Source organism: Sus scrofa, chromosome 16, assembly GCF_000003025.6.
Source record: "Sus scrofa isolate TJ Tabasco breed Duroc chromosome 16, Sscrofa11.1, whole genome shotgun sequence".
In the NCBI taxonomy this organism is placed as follows: domain Eukaryota; kingdom Metazoa; phylum Chordata; class Mammalia; order Artiodactyla; family Suidae; genus Sus; species Sus scrofa.
The window spans coordinates 79620861-79632970 of NC_010458.4; the positions used below are offsets into that span (position 1 = coordinate 79620861).

The 12110-nt window shown below is 53.6% G+C and overlaps 1 protein-coding gene across 1 annotated transcript in view; it reads left to right on the top strand.

Annotated features, from left to right (window-relative positions):
• SLC9A3 (solute carrier family 9 member A3) overlaps window positions 4695-12110 on the top strand; it is a 78530-nt gene continuing 71114 nt past the window's right edge. Inside the window, exon 1 of the mRNA XM_021077062.1 lies at window positions 4695-4966. Within this exon, the coding sequence (XP_020932721.1) occupies window positions 4750-4966 (217 nt within the window). The 5' untranslated portion in view covers window positions 4695-4749. The remainder of the gene's footprint in view (window positions 4967-12110) is intronic.

The following is a 12110-nucleotide window of genomic DNA, read 5'->3' on the forward strand; positions in this document are numbered from 1 at the left end:
AGGAAACTGCAATTGAAAAAGGCAGAAAAGACGTTGGAGTTCCCGTCGTGGCGCAGTGGTTAAGAAATCCGACGAGGAACCATGAGGTTGTGGGTTGGATTCCTGGCCTCGCTCAGTGGGTTAAGGATCCGGCGTTGCCGTGAACTGTGGTGTAGGTTGCAGATGCGGCTCGGATCCAGATGTGGCTCTGGCATAGGCCGGCGGCTGCAGCTCCGATTAGACCCCTGGCCTGGGAACCTCCATGTGCCTCGGGAGCCGCCCTAGAAAAGGCAAAAAAAGACAAAAAAAAAAAAAAAGAAAGAAAGAAAGAAAGAAAAAGAAAAAGAAAAGATAGATGCACGCCTATGTTCATTGCAGCATTAGTTACAATAACCAAGACATGGAAGCAACTAATGTCCACAGCCAGATGAATGGATTAGGAAGATATGGTACATATACACAATGGAATATTATTCAGCTATAAAAAAGGATGAAATAATGCCATTTGCAGCAACATGGATGGACCTAGAAATTCTCACAGTAAGTGAGGTAAGTCAGACAGAGAAAGATGATACCATATGATATCACCTATAAGTGGAATCTAAAATAATGACACAAATGAACTCATTTACGAAGGAGAAACAAACTCACAGACATAGAAAACAAACTTACGGTTTCCCAAAGAGGTGGGGGGGGATAAAAAAAGAAAACATTATTTTGTTCGTTTAAACTTTAAAAAGTATCAATACGGTTAAACGTGTTCTTTTGGTGTCTCACTGGGATCGTGTCAGGTCTGGATTCACTTAGGCACGGGTTTTACCGTCATGACGTCAGAGCTTCCAGCCTGAGAATGGCATGCCTTCATGCGGGGCCCTGAGAGGCCCTTTTCTTCGTGTCGACTCGCTCCTCGAGGACAGTCCTGGGGATGGAATCCTTTGTGCTGCTGCTGCTGGCGACATCTGAACAAATCCAGGTTCCAGCATGGTTCCTGGCACGCCTGCCCCACCACACAGGCCACCCACCCTGGCGGCTCCACGAAAGACGGCCCTCGGGTTCACCTGCCTCACTGCCCTGCTCTCATTTCTGCCTGCTCTCTGTTTCCAGGCTGCGGCCTGAGCCACGGCGTGACTTCACCATGTGAGTTTGCTAACAGCAGATTCCTGCCGTCGTCTGACCCCCTGTCGCACATGCGGTCTGTGCCCCGTGGGTAATTCTGGGCCTGCGGGGTCGCTCCTCGGATGCTGGTTGTTTTCTCCTGGTCAGCTCAGGGGCTGCCTCTCTCCCTGCCCTGCCTGCCTGGTCTCTGCTGCGGTGAGAGCCGGCGTGCTGACGGCCAGCCCCGAAGGGCGCCCTCTTTGCCCTGGGTTGCTCTCAGGGGCTTTTCTAGACATGGGTTCGGTCTGCAGGGGCTGTGAGACCAGGCTGGGTGGGTCTTTGCGAGTGGGTGCGGCTGGGGTTTCACTGAGACTCATGCATGTGTGCCTGAGGCCACGGATCAATTTGGGGACATTCTTGGCCTCTCACTTTTCAAGTGTTGCTTCTGACCCATTCCTTCCCTCTCCTGGGCGGGGTCCCATTGGCAAGGGCTTTAGAGCTTTGACTCTCTCCCTATCTTTCCAGGCCACGTGGGGCCCTACAGGCGCATCATCCCCGAGGAAGTGACGCCTCCTCCTTAGAGAGGCTCCTTGCTTCCCAGGGCCCATGTCATTCGTTTCCTGTATCTTCAGCTCTTTTTTGGGGGGGAGGTGGCCCTAAAAAGACTTTTTAGGGCCATACCTGCAGCATATGGAAGCTCCCAGGCTATGGGTCAAAGCGGAGCCACAGCTGCCGGCCTACACCACAGCCACAGCCACAGCCACAGCCATGCAGAATCAGAGCCGTGTCTGCAACCTACACCACAGCTCACGGCAACGCCGGACCCTGAACCCACACAGCGAGGCCAGGGATCGAATCTGCGTCCTCATGGATACTGGTCGGATTCATTTCCACTGAGGTGCAACAGGAGCTCTGTATCCTCAGCTCTTTCATGGTTTTTTTAAAACTAGGAGTTCATAGCTTCACCAGCTGCTGTGCTTGTTGGGTGAAAACGACAGTGTCTTGTGGCTTCTATACGGTAAGTGAAGCAGAAGTTAAAGTATATTTTTAAAAATTTTTTATTATGGTTGGTTTACATTGTTCTGTCTATTTCGGCTGTACAGCAAAGTGACCCAGTCACTCACACTCACACACGCACACACACGCACACGCACACACACACACACTCTTTTTCCCACATTATCTTCCATCAGGTTCTATCACAAGGAGTGGGCTCTAGCTCCCTGCGCTGTACCGCGGGGCCATGTCGGAGAGAGGAAGATAAACGTGCATTTTTATGTAAACTTACTTGTTTAGAGAACGTTTCCTGACCACGTGAGAGTCAATCGCCAGGCGATGTCTCCAGCTCCGGGTCAGGACGCCGGCTCGGTTCATGACCACCCTCCAGCCCGTGCATCCCACAGGGCTCCCCACGCCCCCCGCCCCTTCGGCAGAGATCTCAGCCCCAACTGCTGTCTGAGCTGCCCCCCTTGATGGAAAGGCCCCTTGGGCACAAAGTTTGGAATGTCGGGACCTCCTCGCGACTGGAGGCAGGTTGCGGGGCCGTGGCGGGAATGTCGCGGACACGGGCGGCCTGCCTCTTGGCACCACTGCCCCGGCCCCTCGGCCGAGAGGCTGCTGGGCTCCCTCCGAGCCGCTGAGGAGAGGCCCCCGGAGACCGGAAGCATTCCCGTCCCCTCAAGGTTCCCGCGTCTTTACTCGGCTACGTCTGGACAGGTGGATGCCGCTGACATCTCCCGGGTCTTAATTCACTACTTTCACGATGGTCGTGAGCGAAGTGTCCCAGGTGCAGCCGGGGCCACCTGCTCACGCCGGCTCCAGGCCTCCTCCCGCAGGGCGGCCATCATTTAATGTTCCTCGCCTTCTGACCCAAGGTTTCCGGCTCGCCTTTCGTTTCCCGAGGATGCTGTGTGCCTTTCGCAACGGGAGGGTCCTTCGAAGCCCGGGTCTGGGCGCTGGGCATGCCGTCCCGGGTCTGGGAGGGGGTGCGGCTCCCCAGCCGTCCCGGGGGCCGGGAGGGGGTGCAGCGCTCACGTCTGTCGTTAGGTCTTTACCCGCCTGAGCATTTGGAAAAGTTCCCCCAGACACCGTCAATTCCAACACATCGGACTTCGTTGCTGTCGCTCTTAAGATTTTAGCTCCTTTGCATTTTATTTTATTTATTTATTTATTTTTGTCTTTTGTCTTTTTGTTGTTGTTGTTGCTATTTCTTGGGCCGCTCCCACGGCATATGGAGGTTCCCAGGCTAGGGGTCGAATTGGAGCTGTAGCCACCGGCCTACGCCAGAGCCACAGCAACGCGGGATCCGAGCCGCATCTGCGACCTACACCACAGCTCATGGCAACACCGGATCGTTAACCCACTGAGCAAGGGCAGGGACCGAACCCGCAACCTCATGGTTCCTCGTCGGATTCGTTAACCACTGCGCCACGACGGGAACTCCTGCATTTTATTTTTTAACTTGGCTCCTTTTGTTTTCTTTCTCGTTTCTTCTTTTTAAAGTTCCGCGGACGTCTGGTCGGTTGACAAGCTTGTGACCATTTCTGCTGCACAGCAAAGGGATCCCGGTTCACATCCTCTTCTCTCTCAGGTTCTTTTCCCGCGTAGACGGTCCCAGAACACTGGGTAGACTTCTCGGTGCTGGACGGCAGGTGGGCCAGTCGTTCCGTAGACGCCAGTGGGCATGCGCCAGTCCCAAAGCCCCACCCGTCCCCCCATCCGCCCCCTTTGTTCACTTTCCTGACAGTAACTGAGCCCCATTGTCCTAACCCACTGAGGTACTTGATCCAAGCCCTTCAGGGAACCAATCCCCTCGCACCCCCAATCCCCTCGCAGCCCCCATGGCAGCCTCTTCATCACACCTGGCTCCGACGCCCCTCACCCACTCGGGTCCCAACACCACGTGCCAGACCTTCGAGCCCCGCCCCGCATCTGCCAGGCGTGCCCAGGCCTGACCGTGCGGCACATTCTGCCCCCCACCGCCTCTGGTCGGGGCCCTCACCTGTGGGCACAGGTGAGCGGGGGGGAAGAGTGGGTGGTTTCAGCTGCGAGGAGGCTGAGGAGCCTGAGCCTAACTTGGAGGGAAGGGCTTGGCAGGAGCACAGGACACCCCCCATGCCCTCCAGGGGCCCTAAGGGGTGGGGGGGCTTTGTGAGATGCAAGCCTGGCCACAGACCGGGGTGGGAGCCACAGTGTCACGGGCCTGAAGCCCTTCTGCACGTTCCCATCCCTGGGCAGAGCCCCCAAGCAGAGACTGGAACACCTGATTAAGCACCAATTAAACCCCGTTCCTTCATGGCTTCTATTTTGTGTGACAGGAGAACTAATCTCCTGAGGGGCGGGCCGGCCCCTTATCTCAAGGCTCAGGGAGGTAGGCAACCTCCCTGCCAAGGCTTTGAATGCCCGTGGGAAGAGAGCCAGCCCCTGGGAACAGCCCGCTGGCCAGAAAGAGGACCAGAGGGTGCCCGGAGCTTATCTGGAGACGACCGGCCATCAGGGCTGCACGGGGCAGGGCTGGGCTTGTGGTCACCAAAGGGGCGTGGGAGCCAGCTCAGCTTTAGGACGAGTTGGCCGGAAGGAAGTGAGTAGCTCCCTGCGTAGACAAGGAGGATCTGGCTGCAGAAACCCCAGGGGACACTCGGCACCTGGCGAGGAGCACAGCGCCTCCCGTCCAGCATGCGGGCGCAGGGCTCTGGCCTGTGCGCCTTGGTGCTGCTGGCCTGGCTGGCGGGCACCGTGTACCCCTGGGCACTTGCCAGCTGGGACCCGGGTCTGGCACCCATGACCCCCCGGAACAGCAGCGGGGTCCCGGGGGCCAGCTTGCCGTGGCTGTCCGTGCGGGTCCCCTTCCTCCTCACGCTGTGGACACTCGTGGCCCTGTCAGCCCTCCTGGGTAAGCGCCTGCGTCGCGTTGGGTCCCCTCTGGTCCAGAGTGTATGGCTGGTTCTGGTTCTGGTTCATGACTCCTCGTGCCCAGTGGTCCATGTGTCAGCTCTCTTCTGGAACAACAGGCGGACCCCAAGGTCACTCAGCCCCCTCCCCGCCTGAGACTGCACCTGCCTGAGGCCTAAGGCAGGGGGGATGGGGGGAGCTGAGCTGGGGACCCGAGGCGCCTTTGGGGTCACCTGGGCTCAGGTAAGTGAGGGGGGGCCTTTGGGGGCCCCTGAGGGCACATAGCCCATCTGAGCACACGGCTCTGTCCCGGCTGCGGCAGAGCCCCGGCAGTGGCGGGGCCCCCGTGTCGGCTCAGCACCCGGGGAGGGGGCTGCTCCCTCGCGAGCCGGCAGCTCCTGGCCCGTCCTGGTTGGGCTCACCACTTTCTTTATTCCAAGTATGAAAAGAGGAATGTCACTGCCCTCAAGTTCTCCCAGAAGTAAACTGGCAGGGTCTGAACGGGTGAGGATTTATCCCTACAAAGCAGGTAGCCTCTTGGTAAAATTGCACAGAACAGGGCGTTCAGCTCTGAGGACGGGCGAGCTCTGGGGCTATGGTGTCAAATTAAACGAAGAACTGACCACCCAGCACGATCAGTTAAGACAAGAAAGACCATCGTGTCCTTTATGTTCCATTATGTCCGGCTCCCTGACCTCGTTGTCGAGAGTCGATGCGGCCAGGATACCCCCTGGGGTGCCGCTGTCTACGTGGGGTGTCATCCAGGAGCGAGGCTGGCGAGGACCCCTCCCAGCCCGCGGGCCGCTGGTCGCCTCGTGCCCTTCCTGTGGGTGGAACCTCTGCCCTCGGGCAGCCTTGTCCCAGAGCGCGGAGGCCACTGGGGAAGAGAAGGAGAAGCCCTGTGCTGGCTGAAGACACCCCTGCGCAGTGCCAGTGTCCCCAGCCAGGCACAGTGCACCTGCGCCCCTGTGCTGCTGCGGCAGAGGAAGCCGCACCCTGGGTTCCCAGTGGGAGCCTGGGAGGGCTGCACTTTGCTGAATGTCCCCTGAGGCCGGCAGGGGACTGAGCAGCCCGGGTCTCAGCCGTGGGCAGGGGCTGGAGCCACGTCTCTCCGTGGTGGGAAATGGGGTGTGCAGAAATGGGGCCAGAGCCTGGAGCAGGGTGTCCACGAGGTGCTGCCATGTCTGGGCTGGGTGGCAGGTGTCCAGCAGTGGCTGTAGCTGCCCAGATGGGAGCAGGAGTGGACCGGACAGAGGAGGGCTGACCACTGGCCCATAGCTCAGGAGGAAACTGCTGGCCAGCGTGATGGACGCTCGGGCAACCGTGAACGCAGACGAGCCTGTGCTGGGCGGGCGGCCCGGCTGGGTCCCTGGGCTGGGCTGAGGCGGGAGTGGGTCACCCAGGGTGCAGCCTGCCCCTTCCTCCTGAGCAAGGAGGAGAGGCTTGGGGGCAGCAGCCCTGTCTTGGGGGGGCGAGGACCAGAGTTGGGGGTTCTGGTAGAAGGTTTGTCTTGCAAGGAAGCAGGACACACAGCTCGTCTGTGTGTTGACAGGGCCCTGCTGTGGGGGCAGCTGGGCGGGGTGCTGGGGACGGGCGGGCGCGGGGGTGCCAGCAGGTCCTGGAGCGGCAGGGAGAGTGCAGGCCCCGGGCAGCGGCCTATGGCCCGGAGGCCCTGCCGGTGGGTGTCGGGAGCAGGAAGCGTGCCATCGGGCTTGGACCAGGGGGCGGGGCGGGGAGGGCCAGTGTAGGCTGAGGCCTGGGCACTGAGGGCCAGGTGTGGGCAGAGGCTGGGGCTCCTGGGGGCGGGGGCTGGTGGGCCTCCGTGTGGCTCCACACGGGTAAACGCCAGCAGGGCTTAAACGGCAAGAATAACATGCATCCGGGAGCGAAAATCCTCGGGAAATGAGGGGAAACGACCTGGGAAGGGTGATGACCTCAGATGACCTGGGTTTTTGGCAAAGGGGGCCCAGAGTCAGGGGAAAAATTTGCGGGTGGTGAGCAGGGCCTTGCAGGCCCCCGGTGGGGCCAGGAGGAGAGTCCGGGAGGCAGGCTTCTTGTGATGGGCACAGAGGGGGGTTGTCCGGAGGAGTCCAGGCAGGAGGAGGTGGGGCTCGGCTGCGGGAGCGGGACATGCGGCCTCTCCATCCCCAGGAGCTGGAGGGGGGGTGCAGGCCAGCCCAGGCCAGCCCTCCCCCGCCCCTGGTGATGGGGTAGAAGGTGGGGGGACAGTCGGGAAATCCTCCAGTTCGCAGGCTCACCTGGGAGGCTTCAGACGCTGCAGGACCGGAGCGTCGCGTGTCTGTGTGGGAGCACGACTCTTTGGACGACAGGCTCAGAAAGGCTCACACGGATGCCCTCTCGCTTGTGTGACGTGTCACCTCCAGGCCACGGTGGGGAGGCCCTGCCTCAGCCAAAGGCAGCTGCCACTGCAGCCTTGCGCTTGGTCTGGGGGACACAGTGGCATCTGCCCCGGGGGACGGGCTCATCTAGATGGGGCCACCCCTGCCGCACAGGTGCAAGGATTCTGCTGAGAACTTGCACAGCCGTGGGTAGGAAGCGCCTGACGGGGGTCCCACCCACCCGCTGCTGATTCCCACGTTCCAGATCCCGGCAGCCAGGTGTTATTTTGGCATTTCAGACACTCTATGGTATCTTGTTCTGGTTTTGTTTGCGTTTGCCTGACTGCTGGGGAACCTATCCCATATCCTTGGCTATTTGGATTTCTGGGTGACGACACATGGATTAAACCTTGGTCCAGCTTCCGGTCTTGTTTTCAGGAGCTCTTCACGTGGCCCGGATGTGATCGCTTTGTTACTAGGTATCATCACAACTCTGGCTGGCCTTTCCTCCCCCGGTACCGCGCCTTCCGAATGCACAGGCGTTTGCTTCTAATGGTGTCAGATTTACCTACACTGGGTCCTATGTAAGAAATCTTCCCAAACGGATGCCCAGGTGTCTCGCATGTGGATGCTCCCTTGCCCCAGTGCCTGGACTCACAAAGATCACCCTTTCCCACTGAGCCTGTGAAGCATCTTTGCCACAAGTCAAGTGGCTGCAGCCCTGTAACTGGGGCTGCACGCAGGGGTCACCGCATGTAGGAGCCCGACTCTACTAAAGGCTGAGGTCCTGTGGGTCGGGACGCGAAGGAGAGCTGGTTCCTCTCCTGCTCCGTCTGCTCAGGCTGCCACCACAAAATTCGCTGTCTGGGTCCCTCGGACATGACACGTTTTCTCACAGTCTGGAGGCAGTACGTCTAAGATCCAGGCATTGCAGGGCAGGTTCCTCCTGAAGCCTCTCTCCTGCCTGTGTAGACAGCCGACTCCTCCCGTGTCCTCACATGGTCATCCCTCTGTGTCTGTGTCCTGATCTCTTCTTATGAGGACCCGATTACGTTGGATCAGAGGCAACTCTTTTGGCCTCGCCGAACCTTAATCACTTCCTTAGAGACCCCGTCTTCAAATGCAGCCTCACCAACGGGGCTTCAGCGTAGGTGCTGGAGGGGCACTTCTGCCCAGTCATCTCCTCACTCGTCTTCAGGGTGTTCTGGGTCATGCAGGTCCTCAGGCCGGTCCACGTACGTTTGGAACAAGTTTGTCAGGTATGGCCAGAACCTCACTGGGGTTTCTCTTGTGGGGGCATCAAACGCCCAGATAAACTACTTTACAAATTGAGTCTTCTGACCCAGGAACATGCCCTATTTCCTAATTTTAAGGACGAAGAGCAGCCCCTCCATAAACAGAGGCATTGAGATTAATCAGGAGGTCTCCAGGTGGCCTCCTATTCTCCCCCGGATGATGGTGCCACATTGGAGGTGAGGTTTGGCCTCTGCTGTTGACAGACTTGATGCTCAGCAGTGTCAGCACCCAGGTCGGCCTTGGTGTCGGGATGCGGCCTTGCTGAGCCCACCCAGAACTCCCGTCTCTGCCACCTCGGCAGCTTTGCTCATGGGTTCATGATAGGCACACCCCTATCCAGGGGCTAACGGCCTGCACACACTGAGGAAACAAACAGCAAGCATCCAAACCAAAAGCAGCCCTTAGCCCCACAAAATAGTAAGCCCTCACAAGCTACCCAGGGGTGCTGGCACATGTAAATGGCCCTCTAAGACTACAGGAGGTAGCTGTTCTCCCTAAACTCACAGAATAAGAAGAATATAAGCAAAATGAAGAGCTCAGGAACTGTTCCCGGTTAAAAGAATAGCTGAAGTCCCCTGAATGAGCACACGATGAAACAGACCTCTGCAGTCTAGCAGACACTGAGTTCGAAAAGGATACAGTGAAAATACCAAAGGAATCAAGAGCGGATATGAACACTAATTCAGATTATTTTAGAAAGGAACTGGAAACCAAGAATAATAAGAAAATTCACTCGCAGAGACAAAAGCTGAGTTAAAGGCATTGAACAACAGAGTGAATAACACAGAGGAACGAATTAGTGACTTGGAAGATAGAATAACGGAAATCACCCAATCGGGACAACAGACAGAAAACCAAATGAAAAATATGAAAGCAATATAAGAAATTTCAGGATAATGTAAAGTGGGCCAATCTACACGTAATAGGGATTCCAGAAGGAAAAAAAAAGAAAAGGGGATTGAAAACACGTTTGAAGAAATTATGGCCAAAAATTTCCTGACTCTAAAGGAATCAGATTATCAAGATACAGGAAACAGAGAGGGCCCCAAACAAGTTGAAGCCGAACAGACATACACCAAGACATTTTATTATAAAAATAGCAAAAATTAAAGATGAGACGATTCTAAAGGCAGCAAGAGAAAAACAAAGAGTTAATTATAAGGGACCCCCCCCACAAGGCTATTAGCTGATTTCTCTACAGAAACGCTACAGGCCAGAAGAGAGTGGCAACATATATTCAAAATTCTTAAAGGAAAAAATTTGCAGCCTAGAATGCTCTACCCAGCAAGACTATCATTTAAATTAGAAGAAGAAATAACAAATTTCTCCAACAAACAAAAACTAAAAGGTTACAGCAGTACTGAACCCATTCTAAAAGAAATACTGAAAGGTCTCCTCTAAATAGGAGAGGCGTAAGAAGATACAGGATGGAGGAAATCATAATTGGAAAGTAATCACTTAAATAAGCCAGTATACAGATCTAAGAGGGAAAAAAAGAGAAACAAAAAAAGCCCCCTTTTTTGTCAAAGCAATGATAAACACAAGGAACAGCAAAAGGATAAACATGAAGATGTGAAAAAGGACATCAAAGTCACAAAATGTGGGGAAGGAGAGTAATAAAATCTAGACTCTTTCCTTTTTTAATTTACGAGCTTATATGACTATCAGGCTAAAGCAAGCAGATATAGGAAGGGGTTAACATATTTGAAAAAAAGGGCAGCCACAAATCAAAATCAAACAATACATTCACAAAAACTAAAAAGGACACAAGCATAGGAGTTCCATCATGGCTCAGTAGTTAACAAATCCGACTAGGAACCATGAGGTTGAGGGTTCGATCCCTGGCCTTGCTCAGTGGGTTAAGGATCTGGCATTGCCGTGAGCTGTGGGGAAGATTGCAGACACGGCTTGGATCCCACGGTGCTGTGGCTCCGGTATAGGCCAGCGGCTACAGCTCCAATTAGACCCCTAGCCTGGGAACTTCCATGTGCCACAGGAGTGGCCCAAGAAATAGCAAAAAAAAAAAAAAAAAAAAAAAAGACACAAGCATAAAATAAAAGGAAATCATACAACCAACAAAGAAACATAGAATCAACAGGAAAATCAAGGTTTAAAATGGCAATAAATAGATATTTATCAATAATTAGCTTAAATATCAATGGATTGGATGCTCCAATCAAAAGACATAAGTGGCAGACTGGATAAAAAACATAGGAGCCTACAATGCTGCCTACAAGATACTCACCTTAGGGCAAAGGACACATATAAATTGAAAGTGAGGGGATGAAAAAAGATATTTCATGAGAATGGAAAAGACAGGAAAGCAGGAGTTGCAATACTCCTATCAGAGGAAATGGACTTTAAAACAAAGGCCATAAAGAAAGATAAAGAAGGACACTATTTAATGATAAAAGGGTCAATTCAGGAAGAGGATACTACACTCATCAATATACATGCCCCTAACATAGGAGCAGCAAATACGTAAAACAAATGCTAACAGACGTAGAAGGAGAAATTGATGGAAATATAATAATAGTAGAAGATCTTAACACTCCACCCACATCAATGGACAGATCCTCTAGAAAGAAAATCAAGGCAACGGAGATCCTAAATGTTACAATAGAATAGTTAGACCTAACTGATATTTTCTGGACATTCTATCCAAAAACCCGGGATATACATTCTTTTCAAGTACACATGGAATGTGCACTTGACCACTTAGATTGACCACATACTGGGGCACAAAAGTAACCTCAAACAATTTAAGAGTATAGAAATTATTTCGAGCATCTTCTCTGACCACAATGACATGAAATAAGAAATCAACCTCAGGAAAAGAAATGGAGACGAAACAACATGCTATTAAAAAACCAATGGGTCAATGAGGAAGTCAAAAAGGAAATGAAAAAATACCTTGAGACAAGTGACAATGAAAACAAAACCATTCAAGAATTTATGAGATACCACAAAAGCAGTTCCTAGAGGGAAGTACGTAGTGACACAGGCCTTTCTGAAAAAAGAAGAAAAGTCCCAAATCAACAGCTTAACCTACCACCTAAAAGAATTAAAAAAAAAAGAAGAACAAACAAAACCTAAAGTCAGCAGACGGAAGGAAATCATAAAGATCAGAGAGGAAATCTGTAAAAAAAACAATAGAAAAAATCATTAAAAGCAAGAGCTAATTCTTTTTTTTTTTTTTTTTTTTGGTCTTTTTAGGACTGCACCCACAGCATATGGAAGTTCTGAGGCTAGGGGTCAAATCAGAGCTGTAGCTGCCAGCCTACACCAGAGCCACAGTAATGCCAGATCCGAACTGCAACTGCAACCTACACTGAAGCTCATGGCAATGCTGGACCCTCAACCCACTGAGTGAAGCCAGAGATCTAAGGCACATCTTCATGGATACTCATTATGTTTGTTACTGCTGAGCCACAACAGGAATTCCAAGAGCTGGTTCTTTGAAAGGGCAAATAAAATCAACAAACCTATGGCCAGATTCACCAAGAAGAA